A 19381-nucleotide genomic window follows, 5' to 3' on the forward strand; every position below is an offset into this window, starting at 1 on the left:
CTCATGAGAACATAAGGCCCTTGTCTAATAATACCGTCTACTCAAGGTGCTATATCCTCGGCTTTTATTCTGCTTCCAGCATCATTTGCGCAAAAACATCGAGACGGCTGAGTTGCACTAGATCTGTGATGACATTAGGGAGCGAGTGAGGCTGTCGAGGTGTCACAGTGAACGACGTCCGGCATTCGATTGCAGAAGCCAAGAAAAGGCAACCATGAGGCATTCTGCCTAGGCAGAATGATTTACTCTCCCGTCATGTGATGTTCAGTCAATTTGTATTGTTGACAAATCCTTATGGCCAATGAGATAGATATGACAAACGATTGGTAGAGACAAAGTACGCAACCCATGAAAATTGTGCATTTGGCCTGCAGGAAAATGATACACAGAAAGCCTTTGCATTTGGAGGAGACACTGGGATACATGTAAGTGCGGAGGGTGTTAGGAGCTAAGCCCCAATGATTGAAGGCATCCAGGCATGCAAACGCGGGGAGACCCCGTCCCCCACAAGTTGCCCCCGAACCAGGTTTGAGAAGTGCACATATCTCGTTAGGTTCCTAATGCCATTGGACTGTTCGGATGTCGGTCAGCCTTTGAGTACTTCGTATACGATCAGCGATGTAAGAAATGTGTAACTTTCTACTAAAGTCTAGGTATACCGGTGTGCAAGGTGCAGAGACATGCAGATCTGAACCTCGACATGGAGGGAGAACCGCAGCCTTGAAGTTCATCGAGACTCAGACCGCGGAATGGCTAGTGACGCATGTGAACACATGCCCAGGCTTTTGCCACCTCCTTGACAGCCTGTCGTAGCACTTCTTTCATATAGACAGTGTTTCCGGCCTGATGTTGAGTACAGGGGTGAGTCCTCTCATGTGGATGGCGCGGAGAAGGTTGAACGAGGCACCCTACCTCTGTGGCAGACCGGCTCGGATGGATTGGGTCGTACAGTTCGCCCAAAATGCAGACTGGGTGTAATTTCTGTAGTCTTTTTTTTAGATAGAAGTGGCAAAGTTTGCAGCCTGGTAGAACTTGGCATGCAAAGTTGACGGTCCACGTCTGTTGGGTGTGTTGTCGTGTGATGGTCTGGGCTGGCCAATGAGCAGGAACTGTGACGTGAGAGTATCTGATGCTGACCTGTATGGGAGGAACATAATCACCCATCTCCTCACGTCTCTCAGATCTTACAGCGTCAATCATTGAAACCTCCCACTTTCGATAATGCCACAAAAAGAATACCATTGTATCAACATTCAACATGGAGACAGCAGCAGCTATAATCGGTCTTATACATCCGACATGTAAGGCCGCATTGAAAATTCACGAAATTATCAAGTCTGTCAAGGACTCACAGAGCAATGTATCACGCCTCCAGTCGAGAGTCCAAGCTTTAGATAGCTGCCTACAGCTACTTCGCGATGCGTGTAAAGAGCGAAGGAAGGCTCACCTTCTGAAATCGGAAGATGAACACTTTGCATGCATCCGGAACGTTATTGAGAACTGCCGGACATCTCTCGAAACTCTAGCAGAACGGTTAAATGCTATCGAAAGTAAAGGACCAGGCCATACTCGGAAGCTAAGGATGGCATGGGACCTAGCGTTTAGTCGAGAAGATGTTCGGCAAGCGTCGGAGGAAATAAGCCATTACACTTCCGTGTTAAACCTCAGTCTATCTACCATGTCACTGTGAGGATATATCTCCTGCAGACCCCCATATATGACTGACGTTTTTTCGATACAGTGCACAAACATTGGAAGCGAAGCAACCACATACCGAGATAATAGGAAAGGTGCAGTGTGTTGCACGCAGACTTCGTGTCGAAGTCGAAGTCTCTCAACGCACCCTCATGCCAGCTGGCCCTAGTCAAATAGCTATCGAAGGCCCAGAAGTCGATAACTCTTTGTTTACAAGGACAATCGAACAATGGAGTAGGTCAGCTATCAGCCTAGCGGAAGAGGTCCTCCTCGAAGGAGACGAGAATCTCAGGATCTCTAGAACTCGACTAAATGGCAATTACTCCAGAGGTTCCATTTCAAGTGAACGCTCAGAGCCACTCGAGGAGAATCCACATTTCAATGCTCGACTTCAGCTTCACAAATACAAGAGAACGGTAGAGATTGTGGAGCTACTACGAGTTGGTGAATTATTCGATAATGCCACTCAACATCTTCAAGAGGCGGTGGAGATCAGGAAGCTATTGGCAGAAGCAGGAGAGAAAGACTTCGATGAACCAGAACAGCAAGATATGCTTGAGCAACTCGCAGATCTCAACATTCTGTGTGGGACTAAAGAAGGGACCGTGAAGGCGCGAGGTATTCTGGAGAAATTGAATGAAAATTGCGACATACAAGATCCAATCGATCTACCCAGATCATCAAGACTACACCACAAACTTGGAAAGTTACTCTTTGACGGCCAACATTTTCTCGGTACTTGCCGCCACCTTCAAACCTCCATCGAACTTCGGCTACGGGAAGATCCAAGGGATCGAGAAAGCATTATGGAAACCTACGAACTTTTGCGCCACGTACAAGGCCTTCGGGGAAATCACGCCGAGTTCCTGGCTATCCAAGACTGGATTGAGGAAGAAATTGGGCCCCTAGAAGACTTGCCTCACAACGAGTTCGATGCAGCCTTGACATGGGCTCGTCTGCACGGCTTCCACAAAGCAGAACTGGATGACATGAACCGGCCCAAGTTTGATGTCCAAGATGAACATAATCGTCCACTTTTATTCGCCGCCATTGCAGACAATGATATGGATGTTGCTGTTCTCGAGCAAGTCATACAATACTCACAGGATCTTGAGATACCTGACGGCAAGGGAGAAACACCTCTGATGGCGGCGGTGGTGGCTTGCCATGTGTCAGCTGTGCGACTTTTGCTAGAAAATGGAGCCTGTGCCAATTTCAAAGACAAAAAAGGCCGTAACATCCTTCACAAATGCCAGACAGAAGAACTTGCCGAGGAGATCTTCACAGCTACGTCTGCCCGGAGACCTAGCGTCCATGTCGGTACGGAGACCGGAGCATTACGGCGCGTGTCGACGACGCGCTTGGATATTTCACCCGTTCAGAGTCGAGGGAGTGAAAGTTCTCTTTCTTCGCTGGACTTCAATGCTCGAGACCTTTTCGGCAAAACTGCGTTATTTCATGCATGCGAAAAGGGAAACAGAGATGTAGTATCGGTTCTTCTTCAATCTTTCAGGGCAGATCCTGAAATCTGTGGCCCAGAAAGGTGTACGCCCCTCATGGCAGCGATCCAAGCAAAGCTCAACGTGAGGAATCGAGGAAAGCCGGGAAATCAAGCTGCCTTCATCAAGAAGAAAGTCGACATTGTTCGACTCTTGATAGCACATGGTGCTGATCGGAGGGTTACACCTGCTACGCTCCGAGGTGCCGGTGTGGCACATGCGGAGATCAAGAAGATTTTGGAGAGTAAGGTTGGACAGCAGGGAAGTGCGAATACCCTTTCTAGTGTAGCAGCGTCGGCAAGTAGTAGTGTCGTTGAGGAAGATTGGCACATGATAGCGAGGAACGACGCGAGGCTCTCTGGCTGATGTGAGTTGCACGCAAACGAGATTAAAGGCGAACGATGGCGCTGGTTTAAGTGCATATCTCAGGCTCGAATCTCCTATTCTCGTTAATGTTTATAGAGGCGTGTGGGATCTGAGCGTCTCATTATTAGTTGAAAACATCCTTGCTGTCAACATTCAATACAAGATTACCAAGTATCGGCCTTCGTCGTTCGACTCTAACAGCTAGCAATGACAACTCTTTACGACTTCATCAGTAAGGTGGAGAATCTGCTTCCTACCTTTCTAAATCATGAACCAGGGCATGATGAAAGCTCACGGAGGGTTACCTCACCCGGGCATGTAGGCACGAGGGTTACATTCCATATGCGCCTCGAAATGCGGACCAACGTCAAGGCCGCTAGATATCTACCCGTGGACCACCGAGTAAGGTAGTCGAGGATCGGCTTGAACCCCACTGCGACCTTGGGCCGACAAGGAGAATGGGAACGGCTCAAAGGACTGCGCTTATAGACCATAGGGCACGACCATCAAGGTCCCCGAATCCTTAGCCAACATGACCCGAGATCTTGGGCCCTAGCAAATGCAAGTCATTGCATGATCGTTGTTAGCCGTCAAAAAGCTTAATCCCACTTGAACTTTCTCGATGAATTTCTCTTGGGAGATTGAGACGTGTAGCCTTCCGCAAAGTTGTCTGCTGGAAAAAGAAAAGGTGTACGGATTGTCAAGCACCATCTGATTGCTTTACTAGATTAGGACCTAAAGCACTGTCACGTACTCCAACTGACAAACGTTCCATTTGTCTTCATACTTCTTTTGAAAGAACGAGTTAGGCCATGGTTCTTTCCAATCTCATTACATCAAGTATCAAGCAGAAATCATGGAGCTTAACATTACGGATATCTAAAGTCTAAACCACTGATACATCACCATTTACCGAGTGTTGACCAACGAAGGTTGCCGGGCCGGCATCCCACTCACACTACTCCGTAGGTACGAAATTAACCTGTCGTGGGGCCGATCGCCATCTCCGAAGAGAAACCTTGCAGGGAACATAGCCGTCAAGCAAGCAAAGGTAGTGTAGAGCACGCCCGGCCATGGATGTTATCGCATCAATCCGCAACTCCCCGCTTCGCCAAGACAACTGATTGCATTGTACTTTGCCAAGTCTCTGAGCCGGCATCCAACCATAAGCACATGCCTTTCCCGTCATCTTGGCCCAGCGCCTCTTTACTAGGGTCGCTTTCGGTCTCAAAGGAAGGGGAGAAATTTGCGGCGCACTGGCGGAATGTCTTGACAACTGTTACCTTACTTCGACAAAACATTCAATCATTTGCGCCAATGGGAGGAAGTTGGGTGGCTGGACCGACATGTTGATCAGTTGACATAGTTCTCGGGGATGTTCAAGTTCGTGCAGTGTCCTACTACCAGACCCAATTAACCCTACGACCTTGGTAATACGTGGGTTTGGAGTGTAGAGTCCTAGACGAGCACTCAATTCACAGTGGCGCGATGTTCTTGATCTAGCTGACCCAATTCACTTGGCCCCAGCTGCAGTGCAACGCCGTAGCTACAGCATGCAGGCACACACGCGAGGAGCTTACAGGCGGTAACTCGCGGGTGATTATTGATGTGATCCGTGCAAGACTCACACTTGGGCTTATGTTGAAAGCAGTGGACCAGACGAGTCAGGGCAGCGACAATCAGCCTTCAGCACTTCATGAAGAAACATGTACTGGATCTTGAAAAGTAACTTTGTGGCCCTCGTAAAGCTTTCTTGGAGCAAAAGTACATGTAGGGAAGGGGACTCATGTCAACGAACAAGAGGTAAGATATTCCACGGCCCACGGTCTGATTAGACTTGTTTCTCTAAGCCACTCTCTACAAAAGCCCCTCTTGTAAGGCTTGGCACCTGCCCGATAGAGCAACGATGATCCACAGAGCCCAGAGGGGGAAGATCCGCCAGTAGCCCAGAGCTTGTTGCATTTCCATGTCTTCCATGCTTCTCCCAAGCACTACGCCTGCTCCGCGTCGCCCCTCATTCATCGACCTGCTCTCCGCGTCTTAGCATCGGCATCGGCTGAGGTATGGCCTTCAACCTTAGACCAACATTCGCAATTGATTTCAGCAAAAGTACTCTGCCAAGAACACCCGACATCGTTCACCTGCCAGAGGTAGCATCGCCCGCGACGCATTGATGCCTCAGTAAAGCTGCCGGCCAAGGAGTAGGCCTACCAGGTAACCAGACCCTTGGACGCAGTTCATCCAAGCCGAAGCTCGTGTCGCCACTCTGAGCATCTATCTTTACGACGTTGTGAAGCTATCCTACCCTGCCACGCCTAGGTTCCTGTGGCGAGTCAACCGTAAACACGACAAACGTGCCCCCCCCCACGCAGCTCTGTTGCCCTGCACCAGCACAAGCCGAGCTCGCAAACTCCCCCGCTACTCATGATACGGTGTTACTGCATGTCGTCTTATCGCGCAATTTTGTTTCCGCCGTAGCCATGCTCTTGGCGCGCCGAGAAGACATAGACATGGAGCATATAAATGTCCTCGCCGCGCCGCTGGCCGAATCAATTGACCTCCTCTGATGATCAGTCCGTTCATTGGGATCCTCAAGAAACCATTGAAACTCATCTCGTGCCTCAATTCGCGGCTGAGAATAGCTTCCATTCACGATGAAGACCTCCGCCGCTCTCGCCGCGGCGCTGTTCGCGCTGCGATCTTTCGCAAACGATCCCCTCACAGCAGACAAGGCAGAAGCTGACATCAAAACCGAGGAGTGGGTTTTTCACCCCCCACTTGGAATCACTGTATGAAGGCATCTAACATTGCATACACAGACTCGAGCGCAACCTCTGGAACTTAAATAAGATTGCCCGCGACAATGGTGGCAACCGAGCCTTCGGTCTGCCTGGCTACAAGGCTTCTTCGGATTACATCCTCGAGCGTGTCCAGGGCCGTTTCTACAAGCAGCTGGACACCAAGGTCCAGTACTTCAACCACACTTTCTCTCAAACACGCGAGATCAGCGTTACCGGTCCGGACGGAGAGGACGTTTACGTTGTCGCTCTTCAATACAACCACCCGACAACTCTCCCCGGCGGCGACACGGCCCCTCTCATTGACACTCCAGTCGATGACACCAGAGGTAAGAGGAATCTGTCAACAGTGGCATGACAACAATGGCTGACTTAATCACTCGCAGGCTCTGGCTGCTTCGCTGACCAGTGGACGGGCATTGATGCCACGGGCAAGCTTGCTCTCGTGAAGCGTGGTGTCTGCGCCATTTCCGATAAGCTCAAGCTCGCCAAGGCCGCCGGCGCCGTTGGTGTTATTCTGTACAACCAGACCCCGGGCAAGGACATTGGTTCTGCTACCCTCAGCGCCGAGAACCTGGGCCTGCTGGTGCCCGTCGGTCTTATTCCCCTCGAGGATGCCACCGCTTGGAAGACGCGTTTGGCTGCTGGCGAGACCCTCGAGGTCAACCTTCTTGTCGATGCCATCTGGGATGAGCGCGAGACCTGGAACATCATCTCTGAGACCAAGGAGGGCGACCCTAACAACGTTATCGTCCTGGGTGCTCACTTGGACTCCGTCCAGGCCGGGCCCGGTGTTAACGATGACGGCAGCGGTACCACCGCCCTTCTCGAGATTGCTGGATCCTTCAAGAAGTACAGCGGCTTCAAGAATAAGGTCCGCTTTATCTGGTGGGGTGCTGAGGAGTCCGGTCTCGTCGGATCTCTTTACTACACTGCCCAGCTTTCCGAGGCCGAGGCCGATGCTATCCGCTTCTACTGGAATTACGACATGATCGGTTCCATCAACCCTGTCTACAACGTCTACCTCGGCGACAACGCGGGCGACAAGTTCGGTGCTCAGCCTATCCACGACTATATCGCGGCTCAGGGTAAGCCCGCTGCCTTCGGTGGCTTCGGCTCCAGCTCCGACTACGTCGGTTTCCTCCAGCTTGGCATCCCCTCTTCCGGAATTTTCACCGGGGCTGGCGCCCCTACCGACCCGTGCTACCACTTGGCCTGCGATACCCTCGACAACATCAACTGGGACGCTCTCACCATCAACGCCAAGGCCGCTGCCCGTGTTGCCGCTGACTTCGCCAACGAGCTCCCTGCTGACCTGCCTCGCCGTGCTACCACCACCCCCGCTCGCCGCAGCCGTGATGCCATCCGCCGCGAGTTCCAAAAGTGGGCCTTGGCTTCTGAGCAAGCTGAGCATGCTAAGAGCTGCTCCCACGGCGAGCACAACGTTTACTGAGCAAGCCATATAGCAAGTAGTGTAGCTACATAATATTAATGCCATCATGATAACAACACAACAAGACATGTTTATGATAGTGATGTGAATCTCAATGTTCATGCTGGGTGAACTGATTGGATTTTATATGTACCCTGTGCTGCAGAAGGTAACATGTGGTTCGAGCGCTGGCACCCACCACGACAGATGGTCGAGGTTCCTCTGCGATTCAGTTTTTGTCTGCTCTCACATTCCTAGTCCTCAACCATGTTCACAACTCACATATCTGTCTACCACAGAGCGCTTTAGTACTTGTGTTGAGGTTATGCTCAAATGGGTGAACCTCCAAGCTAATATGTCGTCCAGTCAGCTTAAAAATTAAGACCCACTGGGTGTACGAGACCAACTACCTCGTTTGTTTGCAGAGGAACCTATCTATTGATTTTAGGAAGACTGAATCAAATCATTTCTCACTTTTCTTTGCCCCTCAGTACCTTAGCCCATTCTTCAGAAAGCAATAGATATATCTTGAAATATGAGACAACCTTCATTTCTCCATGTTACGTGAGATGATTACGGACTAGTGGAACGGGGTAAGAGAAGAGATTGCCTAAGAGTGAGCACGAAAAAGCAAAGGACCAAACTTGACGTTGCCTGGCCCAAGACAGGATTGAGTGAAGAGTCAGGAGATATCAAAGTATCAGCAAACACAAGTAATCAAGGCGGCCGAAGATACTATCTTTCAACCAATCTTATATTCAGGTTGAAAATTTGAAGTCAGCAATATCTTCCACCCGGCCTCCTCCTTACAACTCTCAAGCACTGCCTCATTCATCATGTACGTGTAATACGTTAGGATTGAAGAAGAGTGAGAGGATCGCACCTCTCACTTAAAAGAAAACGCAGCATCGTCATTCCGCCTGCTTTAATCCCGTCGGTACGAATACTCCGAGATTTTTAATCCCCGGAGAGTGTCCGGGTGGTTGGCTGAGCTCGTCATCGCCCCCTGCCTCTGTCGCCTTATCATCCCCCGCGATCTCATCTCAACTACTATTGGCCGAACTCGTCGGAATGACCCCGATGGCCCCAGTGAGATGCTGGGTCGCTCTGCAACATGTTCTCAATGAGACGGAACCATCAGTCTGTCGCCCGAGCCGCGGCAGTTGGACCTTTCTACTTTTGGCTTGCATGTCCGTGTTGATCGTTGTTAGTGGCCATTCCGTGCTATCAGTGCATATCTGCCCATCTAGTATGTGCAGAAACATCATTCTGATGGCAGGCGCAGGCCAGTGGACGATTTGGAGTAATAAAGGGATTTGCATCCTGCTGAAATTCATGACCGTTTTCTCTGTTTGTTCTGCAACTTCTGACGTCTTTAACGTCCCGCCTCGATACGTCCACGATGGCAGAAACCGCGCCTCAGCCTTCGAATGCGCCATCGCGATCATTTCGTTCATTTATTTGGGACACAGATACCCATCTGAAAAGCCATGAAGAGCGCGTATTGCTCCGAAAGCTGGATTGGTCGATCTTGACCATAGGATGCTTGGGCTTCTTCATGAAGTACCTCGATCAGGGGAACCTTGCAAACGCCTATGTATCGGGAATGCAAGAGGATCTCAAGATGTTTGCCAACGAGTACACGTATGCCCAGATGGTTTATACCTGCGCGTATGCTGTGATGCAGATTCCCAGCACTCTGATAGTTCAGAAGATCAGGCCGAGCATTTGGCTAGCCGCAATGGAAGTCGGATGGGTAAGTCCCAACCTATGATTCCTTGCGATGCTGGCACATCAATCCTAGATCTGACGCGGTCATCTAGGGAGTCTTTACTTTTGCCCAAGCAGGGACGCAGAATGTCGGCCAGCTTTACGCATTTCGGTTTCTCGTCGGTTTCTTTGAAAGCTCCTTCTTTCCTGTCCTACTCTATGTACTTGGAAGCTGGTACACCAAGACCGAACTTGCGAAGAGAGTCGCCATTTTTCACATGACCGCCCCTCTGGGTGCGGCTTTTGGCGGGTATCTACAAGCGGCGGTTTACAAGAGCCTCGATGGCGCCCATGGTCATGCAGGATGGCGATGGCTATACATTGTCTGTGGGGTTAGTCAATTCCGACCACAGTCCTACCTGATTTTATTGGAGTTGAACCACGTTGCTGATCTCTTGTTGTATTAGTGCATGACGATTCCCGTCGGTGTCGCAACCTTTTTCGTTCTACCAGACACGCCGTACACCACCAAGTCCAAGTTCCTGACCGCAAAAGAATGCGAGTTGGCGATTGATCGAGTCACGAAGGCTGGTAAAGCGGCACCTGCAGGAGTCACGCTGGCGACATTCAAGAGAGTTCTCTTAAAATGGAGATGGTACGCTTTTGTCTTAGGATATGTCGTAAGTGCAATATTCTCGCATGGATGAAACTTTATATGCCACGGAAAACTGACCTACCTTAACATCAGCTCTATGGCGAATCTTGTCAATCAGGTGGATACTTCGCCATCTGGCTCAAGGCGGAGAAGTTCTCAGTTGTAGATAGAAACGTGATTCCGACCGGCTCAAAGCTCATCAGCGCTTTCTGTATCATTCTCTGGGGCTTCCTCTCCGACTATACCGGGAGCCGCTTTGCATTGATTGTTTGCCCCTTGGTGAGACATAGCCCTAGAGATCGAGGGATAGTCCTACAAAGCAATCAAGTCTAACAGAACCGCAGGTGCTTGCCTTGATCCCCAACGGTATATTAGCTTGCTGGCCTCCAAGCGTACAGCTGAAACTATTTGCTTTCCTGACGAGCAGCGTGCATCTTATGACCGCAGTATTGTAAGTCCCTAACTTATAGATCATCCAAGACCCGGCACAAGGTTCGAAGCTGACTGGCTGCTTCTCAGTTATACGTGGGCAAATGAGATTTGTGCCGGCGACAATGAGGAGCGCGCCTTGGTAATCAGCAGTATGAATGGAATGCAATACGCCGTCGACGCTTGGCTTCCTCTAGTCATCTTCCCACAGACCATGGCTCCAAGCTTTAGTAAGTCCTTGCCGCATCTCTACTTAAGTATCAAGTGATGGTATTAAGCCTCAGTGACATGAGCTTTCAATTGGCCCTCCTTATTTGCTCGATTCACGAAAGACTACTGACGACATTCTCTTCTAGGGTACGGATTTCCTGCGACTTTTGGTTTCATCATTGCTGCAATAATTGCAGTGATTGGCATTCGCCTTTTGGTTCTACGAGAACAGAAGCAAGGGTCTAAGGATGGAGAGACAACTTTGGAATCTGGACGAGTGGAATTTCACCCCGAAGGAAATGAGAGCATCGGTGAAAGTGACAAGGTCGACAAGAAGTAGAGCGGCGTTACAGTCACCAGATTTGGTAGCCGCTTCTTGAAATACGTAAGCAGCATGGGAGTTTGTCTATTGCCTGGAGTCGTGGACGAGACCTGTCGCCACCAAGAACCGAAAGCCCAAGTTGCACCTCATTTATCAGCTAGTGCAGAATCATACTGCACAGGCATTCCAGATATTAAAGCATTTATTTGGAAAATACTCATTGCCTCCTTTCCAAACGCTCAAACCCGACCATTGCCTCTCTTTGCGTGCACAAGCAGCTTTGCGCACCAAGTTCTTCATGGTCTGACGCCCCTTACCCACTCCTAGTCTCAGGCAGGTCAATCCGTGTTGAAGTTTCGGACCCGAACAAGTTCTCAACCGGCAACCCCTACAAGGAACTCAGAGGAGGATTGATGAGTCCGCATTTGCGTGAGTGAGGAGAAATACTCGGCGCTGCCTTAACACAAACCAAAAGAGGAGTGTGCATGAGCCCTCCAACGTTTTCCAGCGTCATCTCTCTCTTCCTTCCAATCGGCTTCTTCGCACAGACCTGTCACAATCAGCCATCAGAATTCTCACTTTTAGCCAGATCATCTCGGTAGAAATGGTTCGAGTGGGAGCCGAAACTTCCATTTTGGATCCACTTCGACAGTCCATGCGACTGAGGTAAGGTTCAGCACTTCTATTGCCTCTAGCATGGTGCTCAACTCTCTTAATGAATCAGTAGAAGCGACCAACTTCTACTAGACGTGTATTTCTACCAGAAAGAGATGGCTCAATCTTGTAGATGCCCGATAGGATGAAGGCGTACTCAGGTAGTAGAGGATGTTGACAAGCCTGTCCGTTTTCGAGATTTCGATTTTCTGTACGAAGTACGGAGTAGCAACTTTAAACCGCACAGGCCACATACAGGCTACATTTCGAATAATTTAGAGGAGGCCTTCTCTCGTCAATCTGTCCAGTCTGCCTGCGAGCTCTCTCATTTCTGGATGAAGCTACCGGTAACCGTTCAGGTCTTTCATCCTTCGCAGGAAAAGACCGCATCCCGCCTTAATTATATCACGAAACACAGGAAAGGAGTCGGAGCCATCTAAAAGTCTAAGCCATAGAAGGCAACTAACGGATGGTCTCTGCACTCATGCTGATATTGCTGACATACTCTGTGTTCCTTGTCTCGGTTACAACTGGCCGTGCATGCTCTTCGGCATCTTCGTACGAGCTAGGATTACTGGCGCTGCTCGTCTCGGAATCTAGTCGCCCCGCAGCCGGCGCATCCGAGTACGTGTTTCATTGAACTGGCATAATTAAGCTTTGACGATCAGTGATTGATAAAGCTAGGGACCGGCAGGTATTTCATTGCTGCAGCTTATTAGTGCTAAAGCTGCCTCTTTCATCGCAATTTCGGACAATTCTCACCCCAAACTTGCATTTGCTGCCCTGCACGACATTCACCATCACGACGCGACAATCGCAGACGTGAGAACACTAGCACCATTCTCGTTGAAAAATCAAGGGACTTTCTCAAATTGCAAAGTGGACCTAACGACAGGAACACCATGGCCTCGGAACGGGTTACAATGAAGGGCTCTGCCGCGGTCCCGGGCATCTACCGACTCATCATCATGACTCTCGAGCCGGTCTTCGCGCTGCTCGGTGCCGTTATGGTCCTCCACACACCGAATCAATACCTCGCAGGAATGACGCGCAACGCGTTCGCATACGAACCCAACACGCAGTTCATCTACACGCAACTCGGCGGCGGTTGGCTTCACTTCGCATTCACCGAGGGTGTGGTCATGCGGGTCTTTGATGATCTTACTCTATGGCGCGTTCTCTGTGCGGGTATGCTCCTGAGCGACGCAGCTTTCTGCCACGGCACTGCGCAAGCCGTCGGAGGCTGGGAAGTTTGGCTGGACAGATCCACGTGGACTGTCGAGGACTACGTTGCTTTCTTCACGACGGCGCCAATGGTATTGGTTCGAATCCTGATTGTTCTGGGCATTGGCATCAGCACACCGAAGGAGGCAAAGGGAAAAGAGAACGAGAAACAGCTTTAGAGAGACTTGGATACGGTTCCCCGCCTGCTATTGGCTGATGCTGCTGATCAGAAGTGTTGGTACGGATCGTTAACCCCATGTAAGTTCTACGAAAATGATCATGCCCTATAGCCAAACTCTTCGCGGTTGAAATTTCAAAAGAATTGTTGGGTGTTGGGCAGTCTGTCTTCCCGCGTGCGCAAACGTGACAGGATGAAGACGAGTGACGTCAGCTGTTCATGCACAGCACATGAGATTGATGCAAGTAGCTCGTCTCATCGACTTTCGAGGTCAGTGCTTCTGCCGAACCTGTCGTAAGGATGCGTCGACTAACTCATGCAAGTGAAGGGTAGCTGTCGAGTCAAGGACTCCAAAGAGACAAAATGCCTGACCGCTTACGACATTGGGTGGCTTTCGGCTTTTCACGGGTTTGATCATTCCAGCAACCAGTTTTATGAGACATTCACTTTACTTTTCTGTTCAAAGTTATTATCAAGACTCAGGTTTACCCTGGGTGCACTTTGATCGTTCCAACCGAGGTATTTCAGACTGCTTTACAGTTCCATGGCTCAAAATCATGGTCCGGTCACATAAGAAAGTCCCAATGCCTCACGGCGTCCCTTGCTGTTGGGATCCTGGTAAGGCGCCTCGCCGATACCTACGGCTCTGTTTCCAAATCTCTCTCCTTGGTCATCGTAATCGAAGGTTGCGGTGTGGAAGGTACTTCTGTTGTCCCAGATAGCTGCGAGAATCTCTTAGTAACTGGCACTCCGCTTATGGACATACATCGATCAACTTACCAATATCGTTAGCATTCTGCCACTTGAGACGAACCTGGATATCGTGGTTCTTCTGCAAGATTTCCAGGAACCAATCCAGCAGGTGTTTGCTTTCCTCGGCTGTCACGCCGTTGATGTGCTTTACATGGCCGCCGACAGGGAAGACACTCTTCCAACCAGAAACTGGATTCGTTCGCACAACGGGATGAATAGCTTTGAGAATGCTGCCAACGTTCTTCGGGTTGCCGCGCGGCTTATCATAGAGCGTAAACCCGCCACGCTCGGCAGCGGCGGCAAAACCTGGCTGTTCAAAGGTGACCGTAAGGCTTTCCAAAAACTTCTGGTAGGGAGTGCTGAGCCGGTCGTAGATCTCATATCCGGATGCCCAAAGAGTGTCTAAAAGGTATCAGCTCTATGCCTGACACTCTGAATTTCATGATGCGGGCTTCACTTACCACCGCCAGTCTTGGGGAGCTCAACGAGGCGCAAAGACGAGTAGTCGGCCGGGACAGGCTCAAAGGCAATGTCACTATGCCATTGCGCAGTCGACTGCTTCTTGGGGCTAAGCTCTTCGCCCTCCAAGGGCTTGCGGTAGATCTTCTTGTGTTGCACCGAGCTGATAGTGCTGATCTCTGGATCAGCCCCACCCAGGTCCCGCTCCGAGTTGAGGACCGGATGGATGTGGAGTCCGGAGTCGGAGGGTCGGCCGGTGAGCTCTCCCAATCGGAGGATTAGTTGCTTCTGCAGATCATTGGTCAGGTTGTCTTGGGCACGGAAGAAGACAACGCCGCGTTGCGAGACTTGACTCCACGATTAGTTGCGCTCAACATGAAATGTCACGCCTAGTTGCTTACTCGTGATGGCAAGGTCTTTGATGAGCTCGTCGGCGTTGGGGGCATTGAGCCAGTCGACCAGGTTTGCCTTTGGGAACTCGCGACCAATGTTTGGGGTCACGTCAAAGAACTCGTATTGGCCCAATGCGTTGGATGACTTCAGCGGGGTCGGATGTGAAGCCTTGGTGCTGGTGTGGACAGGCACCTCGGTATCAATAGCTGTCGGAGCCATGCTTTCAGTTGATTGAATTCGATGTTTTAAATTGTGTAAGTAAGCGAGAGATGTGATTCTCGTGTCTATGTTCTCAATTTCGTGGATCTCCAAACTCTCTATCGGACGCAAATAATGACATTTTATAAGTCGACCGGCTCGCTCATGATGCGGAGTAGTGAGGTGCAAGTCATCGCGACATCCTGTCGGCGGTTACGACTTCGAACTCCCGATAAAGCGACATCCGGTGAGATTAGAAAGTTCGATAAACCTCCGCACTTTACAGGCGGAAACTTGAAGCGTGCATTGGGATGGTGACAGCCAGCGAGCTCATTTCGTGATTGATCACACCCTTCACATAATGGCGTGGATCCGGCACAAATGATGTGATCAAGGTTTTGTTCCACTGGATTGGCCAATCAAGCCTCGCCTATTTCACCTCTTGAAGACCCCTTCCACAATTGAACATACGCTCCATGGTAGCATGGGGTACTTCTCGCACCAGATTTCCTAGAATTTATGCTGAGTTGCTGATGGCTGGAAGCTTTCGTGGGGGTAAGCAGTTGAACTGATGTAGGCCAGTGAAGGTGCTCCGTTAGCCCGCAATTCAAAGTGGCCGTATGTTGTATTATACAAGATTTAGCAAGTGTTGCATCAGCGTACTTTAGATGATACTATTTGATGTTGGTTTCGGACGATGTTTCGCGAGCTCGGGACGGAACCTAACAACGTTGATAAGGGTCTGAAATGGTGTCTTGCGTCAGACCCTTGGCTTATGGCGAGCTTCAACAACGCAGCCCAATCCAGACCCAAAATGAACTCTCAACGGCCGTCAAAGAACCGCAATTATTTCTATAGCAGCTGTTGCTTGCTAGCGGATCTTTTGGGTCTTCCGAAAGCTGAAAATCCAAGAGAGACTCTGGTTTCCTCGCACGGCGACCTCGGACGGGTAACCCCCACTCCACCCCATCACAGACAAGGATGCAGGCGAATTGAGGATGTAGAGGCTGACCAGTCGCCCGCTGCTCGGACTAGGCTGTACGCGTCTCCAAAGCTGCAGAAACTTGCACGGTACCTTGCGAGTGCGAATACCTATATGGAGTTTGGCCGAGGATGTGGGCACCGTGGCTATGAAAGTCTATCTGTTCTCAGGTACTTCAAACTTACGTCCCCTAAGGCCACGTATTTTGGCAAACTCGCGGTTAGAAAGGGGTTCCTCGCAAGAAGAATCATGGGATTGGTCTCAATATCGTCGCATGCTGGTAGCTGCTGGTCAATTATGTGAATGCTGTCAAGACCTGTTCCCAATTGTCCGGTCGAGCACGACTGATCCCGTTGGCTTTCTACCCATATACAAAAGTCTGTTTTCCCCATAACACAAGTTCTAACACCTTTGAACCTTGAAGGAAGCCTGCTTATGGCTCATCTCGGACAAATTACATACTTGTGGACAGGGAGCCCGACTCTAGACCCTTACAGCCGCAGGAGACGCCGACGCTTATCTCCCTTGCAACAACGTGATAATGTGGACCACATTCGCCATCGCAGAACACCTAGTCTAGCATGAAAGTGAAGTCCCGGTGGCGGAAGAGCTCCACGATCCCGAATTTTCTGCCGAGATCCGCCGACCCGTCTTTGCTTCGTTACAGTGCTTTATATAGCGTTGAGGTAAAGCTCCGAGGAGACATCATCTCCGGCACTCATCCCTCAGCCTCAACATCAAGTCGGAAATCCGGCATCGTCAGTGACCATGGCGACCGTTTTGGCAAAGAACACCTTTCAGAAGGGGGAAGCAGACCAGTCTGCCGTATCTCTTGAGGGCATCCCGGCTCTTGGGGCTCCGATCGAGGAGAAGAGGTTTTGGTTCCAGCGTAACAAGGACTTTGATCCTTTCGCGGTCGCTACTCAAGTATATCTCAGAAAAACGTTGATTATACGCCACGACAAACCGCTGACTCTGTCATATAGCCGAGTGTTTTTGACGATCCAGATTCGGCTGAGAAATATCAGCCACGTGAAGACTGGTAAGTCTGAAGAGCGCCGGTTCCACATGTCGTCAAAGGTGCATCAGGTCTCATTCAATCAACTTTAGGGAAAACTACCACCGCTTTGACCCTCTCGCCCGATGGACGTGGGCCGAGGAGTATGCTTTGGGTGAGTGAAGTTGCCCCCCTTTCTAACGACGCCCTGTGCTCTACTGACTTAGGGAAAAGTACGGAAGATTGACGTTCGAATTATGATATGGGCCTGTATTATGTTCATGGCGCTCGAACTTGATCGTGCAAACATCAGTCAAGGTGCGCTCAAATCGTCTTGGTACAAGCAGTCGCAACTCTAAAATGTGACTTGTGTAGCAAACACGGACAATATGTTGGGGGATCTGAAGATGAGCACCAATGGTATTACATCACAACATAAGGTACTAGCGCCATGAGCCGAATGATCGCTGACAAAGGCCATAGACTTCAACCTTGGAAACACCGTCTTCAAGCTCGCATTTCTTTGTGCTGAGTTGCCATCTCAGCTGGTTTCCAAATGGGTCGGCCCCGATCGATGGATCCCTGCACAGATGATCCTTTGGAGTATCGTAGCCAGCTGTCAGTTCTGGCTCAACGGAAGAGACTCATTCCTTGCCTGCCGCGCATTGTTAGGTCTCCTCCAGGGTGGATTTATCCCCGACGTAAGCTACCCCCACCTCTCACAAACGACTCTGATGCGAAGATCTTGCTGGCTAACATCCAATGACTAGATCATTCTCTACCTGTCGTACTTCTACAAGCATCACGAGCTGTCCCTGAGACTCGGTTTCTTCTGGACCGCCATGAGCATCGCGGACATTCTTTCTGCGATCTTTGCGTATGGATTACTCCACATGCGTGGCGTCCAAGGACATTCCGGATGGAGATGGCTTTTCCTCATCGAAGGACTTTTGACACTGGTCATCGGTATTTTCGGCTTTCTTTTGATGCCGGCGGGCCCTTGTCAAACTGCGAGTTGGTTTCGCGGGAAGAAGGGTTGGTTCTCGGAAAGGTGAGTTGCACTCGTGCTTCCCAGCGTCCTTTGCTTTTAGGGAAGGATACTGACAAATGACACAGAGAGGAAACCATCCTCGTCAACAGGGTTTTGCGCGAAGACCCGAGCAAGAGCAGCATGCATAATCGCGAGCCGATCACTCCACGATTGCTGTGGGACAGTCTCAAAGACTACGACCTTTGGCCCCTTTACATCCTGGGTCTCACCTTCCAAATTCCCATGACGCCTCCCTCGCAATACCTCACCCTGACATTGAAGAATCTCGGCTTCGACACCTTCCAAGCGAATCTTCTCGCTATTCCGTACACCGTTGGTCACAGTAAGTACATGTTACACGTCTTCTACCTACTGTATCTGCCGGACTGACACTTGAGATAGTGGTCACAATGCTTGCAATCACATACCTGGGCGAAGTCATCGGCGAACTCACCTTTGTCTCGATGTCTGGTCAGGTGTGGGCACTCCCATTTTTGATCTACCTCAACGTTGTCGACACATCAGGAGTCAACAGATGGGTTCTTTACTCCGTCATCACCCTGCTTCTGATGTACCCGAATCGTAAGTTTGGCTTGAAACCAACATCATTACGCTATGGATTTGAAACTAACATGATTACAGCTCACCCTATTCAAGTAAGCTCTTGAGTTCCAACCAATTTCCACGAATTCGTTGTAGAATTTTCTCTATTCTCTGTGCGATTGCTGACTCCTGTGTTTAGGTCGGATGGAACAGTCGCAACTCCAACACAGTTCGGTCGAGAACTGTCTCGGCTGCTTGCTACAACATGTTTGTACAGACCGACGGAATCATTTCCTCTAATATCTACCGATCTGGTAAGCCTCTTGATCCAACATCACACGTGCATGAAGTCCAAATGCTTACTCTAAGGTCAGATGATGCGCCATTGTATAAACGCGGCAATCGGTCTCTCCTCGGCATCGTCTGCATGAACTTGGTCCTTTACCCATTGGTGAAGGCTTACTATGTATACCGAAACAAGAGAAGAGACAGGATCTGGAATGGTATGTCGGAAGAGCAGAGACTTGCATACTTGGAAACAACAAAGGATGAAGGCAATAAGCGATTGGACTTTCGTTTCAGCCATTGAGATGTCAATGAAAACTCTCAAGCTCTGTTTGCGACTCTCATGTCAGGATTTGCATGGAATATAGCTGCAAATCTTTCCTTGGTAATTATACTCACACAAATACGGGATACCACGCCACACTAGAGGGTTCGCCACTGCATGTAATCCTGAGTCTTATATCATTGAATGAGGGGATACTGCGGGTATCCTTGAGTCGAGTTGTTCTTATTGGACGATTATCTAGTCATACAGTGAACGTTGAAGGTAGAACTAGGTCTCGGCTGTT

At 50.0% G+C, this 19381-nt stretch overlaps 8 protein-coding genes across 8 annotated transcripts; 7 read left to right on the plus strand and 1 right to left on the minus strand.

Annotated features, from left to right (window-relative positions):
• Positions 1–1258: 1258 nt before the first annotated feature.
• On the plus strand, positions 1259–3560 carry BDP55DRAFT_635822 (ankyrin repeat-containing domain protein; the record flags this gene model as incomplete). The annotated part of the gene is made up of 2 exons (XM_060572821.1): positions 1259–1686; positions 1742–3560. The coding sequence occupies 2 exons, from the start codon at positions 1259–1261 to the stop codon at positions 3558–3560; spliced, it is 2247 nt and encodes a 748-aa protein (XP_060425384.1).
• A 1102-nt stretch (positions 3561–4662) lies between these two features.
• BDP55DRAFT_676033 (uncharacterized protein) lies at positions 4663–4969 on the plus strand. The gene has a single exon (XM_060575783.1). The coding sequence runs from the start codon at positions 4734–4736 to the stop codon at positions 4911–4913; it is 180 nt and encodes a 59-aa protein (XP_060425385.1). The 5' UTR covers positions 4663–4733; the 3' UTR covers positions 4914–4969.
• A 1245-nt stretch (positions 4970–6214) lies between these two features.
• BDP55DRAFT_560511 (peptidase family M28) lies at positions 6215–7811 on the plus strand (the record flags this gene model as incomplete). Its single annotated transcript, XM_060569997.1, has 3 exons — positions 6215–6318; positions 6380–6687; positions 6745–7811. The coding sequence occupies 3 exons, from the start codon at positions 6215–6217 to the stop codon at positions 7809–7811; spliced, it is 1479 nt and encodes a 492-aa protein (XP_060425386.1).
• Positions 7812–9163: 1352 nt separating this feature from the next.
• BDP55DRAFT_752800 (pantothenate transporter liz1) lies at positions 9164–11340 on the plus strand. Its single transcript, XM_060580676.1, has 7 exons — positions 9164–9546; positions 9614–9892; positions 9968–10180; positions 10249–10434; positions 10500–10606; positions 10675–10814; positions 10941–11340. Exons 1-7 carry the CDS (start codon positions 9193–9195, stop codon positions 11132–11134), a joined length of 1473 nt encoding a protein of 490 aa, XP_060425387.1. The 5' UTR covers positions 9164–9192; the 3' UTR covers positions 11135–11340.
• Positions 11341–12328: 988 nt separating this feature from the next.
• Positions 12329–13361, plus strand: BDP55DRAFT_293885 (uncharacterized protein). The gene is made up of 2 exons (XM_060566564.1): positions 12329–12394; positions 12465–13361. Exon 2 carries the CDS (start codon positions 12673–12675, stop codon positions 13171–13173), a length of 501 nt encoding a protein of 166 aa, XP_060425388.1. The 5' UTR covers positions 12329–12394; positions 12465–12672; the 3' UTR covers positions 13174–13361.
• Positions 13362–13727: 366 nt separating this feature from the next.
• BDP55DRAFT_706847 (TfdA family taurine catabolism dioxygenase TauD) lies at positions 13728–15335 on the minus strand (the record flags this gene model as incomplete). The annotated part of the gene is made up of 4 exons (XM_060578065.1): positions 14786–15335; positions 14387–14731; positions 13953–14327; positions 13728–13894 (listed from the first exon to the last, which is right to left on the minus strand). The coding sequence occupies exons 1-4, from the start codon at positions 14994–14996 to the stop codon at positions 13728–13730; spliced, it is 1098 nt and encodes a 365-aa protein (XP_060425389.1). The 5' UTR covers positions 14997–15335.
• A 454-nt stretch (positions 15336–15789) lies between these two features.
• BDP55DRAFT_635827 (uncharacterized protein) lies at positions 15790–16260 on the plus strand (the record flags this gene model as incomplete). The annotated part of the gene is made up of 1 exon (XM_060572822.1): positions 15790–16260. One exon carries the CDS (start codon positions 15790–15792, stop codon positions 16258–16260), a length of 471 nt encoding a protein of 156 aa, XP_060425390.1.
• Positions 16261–16725: 465 nt separating this feature from the next.
• Positions 16726–19116, plus strand: BDP55DRAFT_752810 (phthalate transporter; the record flags this gene model as incomplete). Its single annotated transcript, XM_060580677.1, has 12 exons — positions 16726–16884; positions 16944–16999; positions 17068–17129; positions 17189–17272; positions 17330–17374; positions 17438–17655; positions 17725–18005; positions 18071–18327; positions 18387–18566; positions 18627–18640; positions 18727–18841; positions 18902–19116. The coding sequence occupies 12 exons, from the start codon at positions 16726–16728 to the stop codon at positions 19114–19116; spliced, it is 1686 nt and encodes a 561-aa protein (XP_060425391.1).
• Between the last annotated feature and the right edge of the window lie 265 nt (positions 19117–19381).

Source organism: Colletotrichum godetiae (assembly GCF_030913485.1).
Source record: "Colletotrichum godetiae strain CBS 193.32 chromosome Unknown BDP55scaffold_47, whole genome shotgun sequence".
Lineage (NCBI taxonomy): Eukaryota > Fungi > Ascomycota > Sordariomycetes > Glomerellales > Glomerellaceae > Colletotrichum > Colletotrichum godetiae.

Bases quoted from the DNA above. Each gene is read 5' to 3' on its own strand.
- BDP55DRAFT_676033 (XM_060575783.1), top strand. From the start codon at position 4,734: ATGCCTTTCCCGTCATCTTGGCCCAGCGCCTCTTTACTAGGGTCGCTT.
- BDP55DRAFT_752800 (XM_060580676.1), top strand. From the start codon at position 9,193: ATGGCAGAAACCGCGCCTCAGCCTTCGAATGCGCCATCGCGATCATTT. The intron at 10,181-10,248 runs GTAAGTGCAATA...CCTTAACATCAG, and splicing joins CTTTTGTCTTAGGATATGTC to CTCTATGGCGAATCTTGTCA. The intron at 10,607-10,674 runs GTAAGTCCCTAA...GCTGCTTCTCAG, and splicing joins CATCTTATGACCGCAGTATT to TTATACGTGGGCAAATGAGA.
- BDP55DRAFT_293885 (XM_060566564.1), top strand. From the start codon at position 12,673: ATGGCCTCGGAACGGGTTACAATGAAGGGCTCTGCCGCGGTCCCGGGC.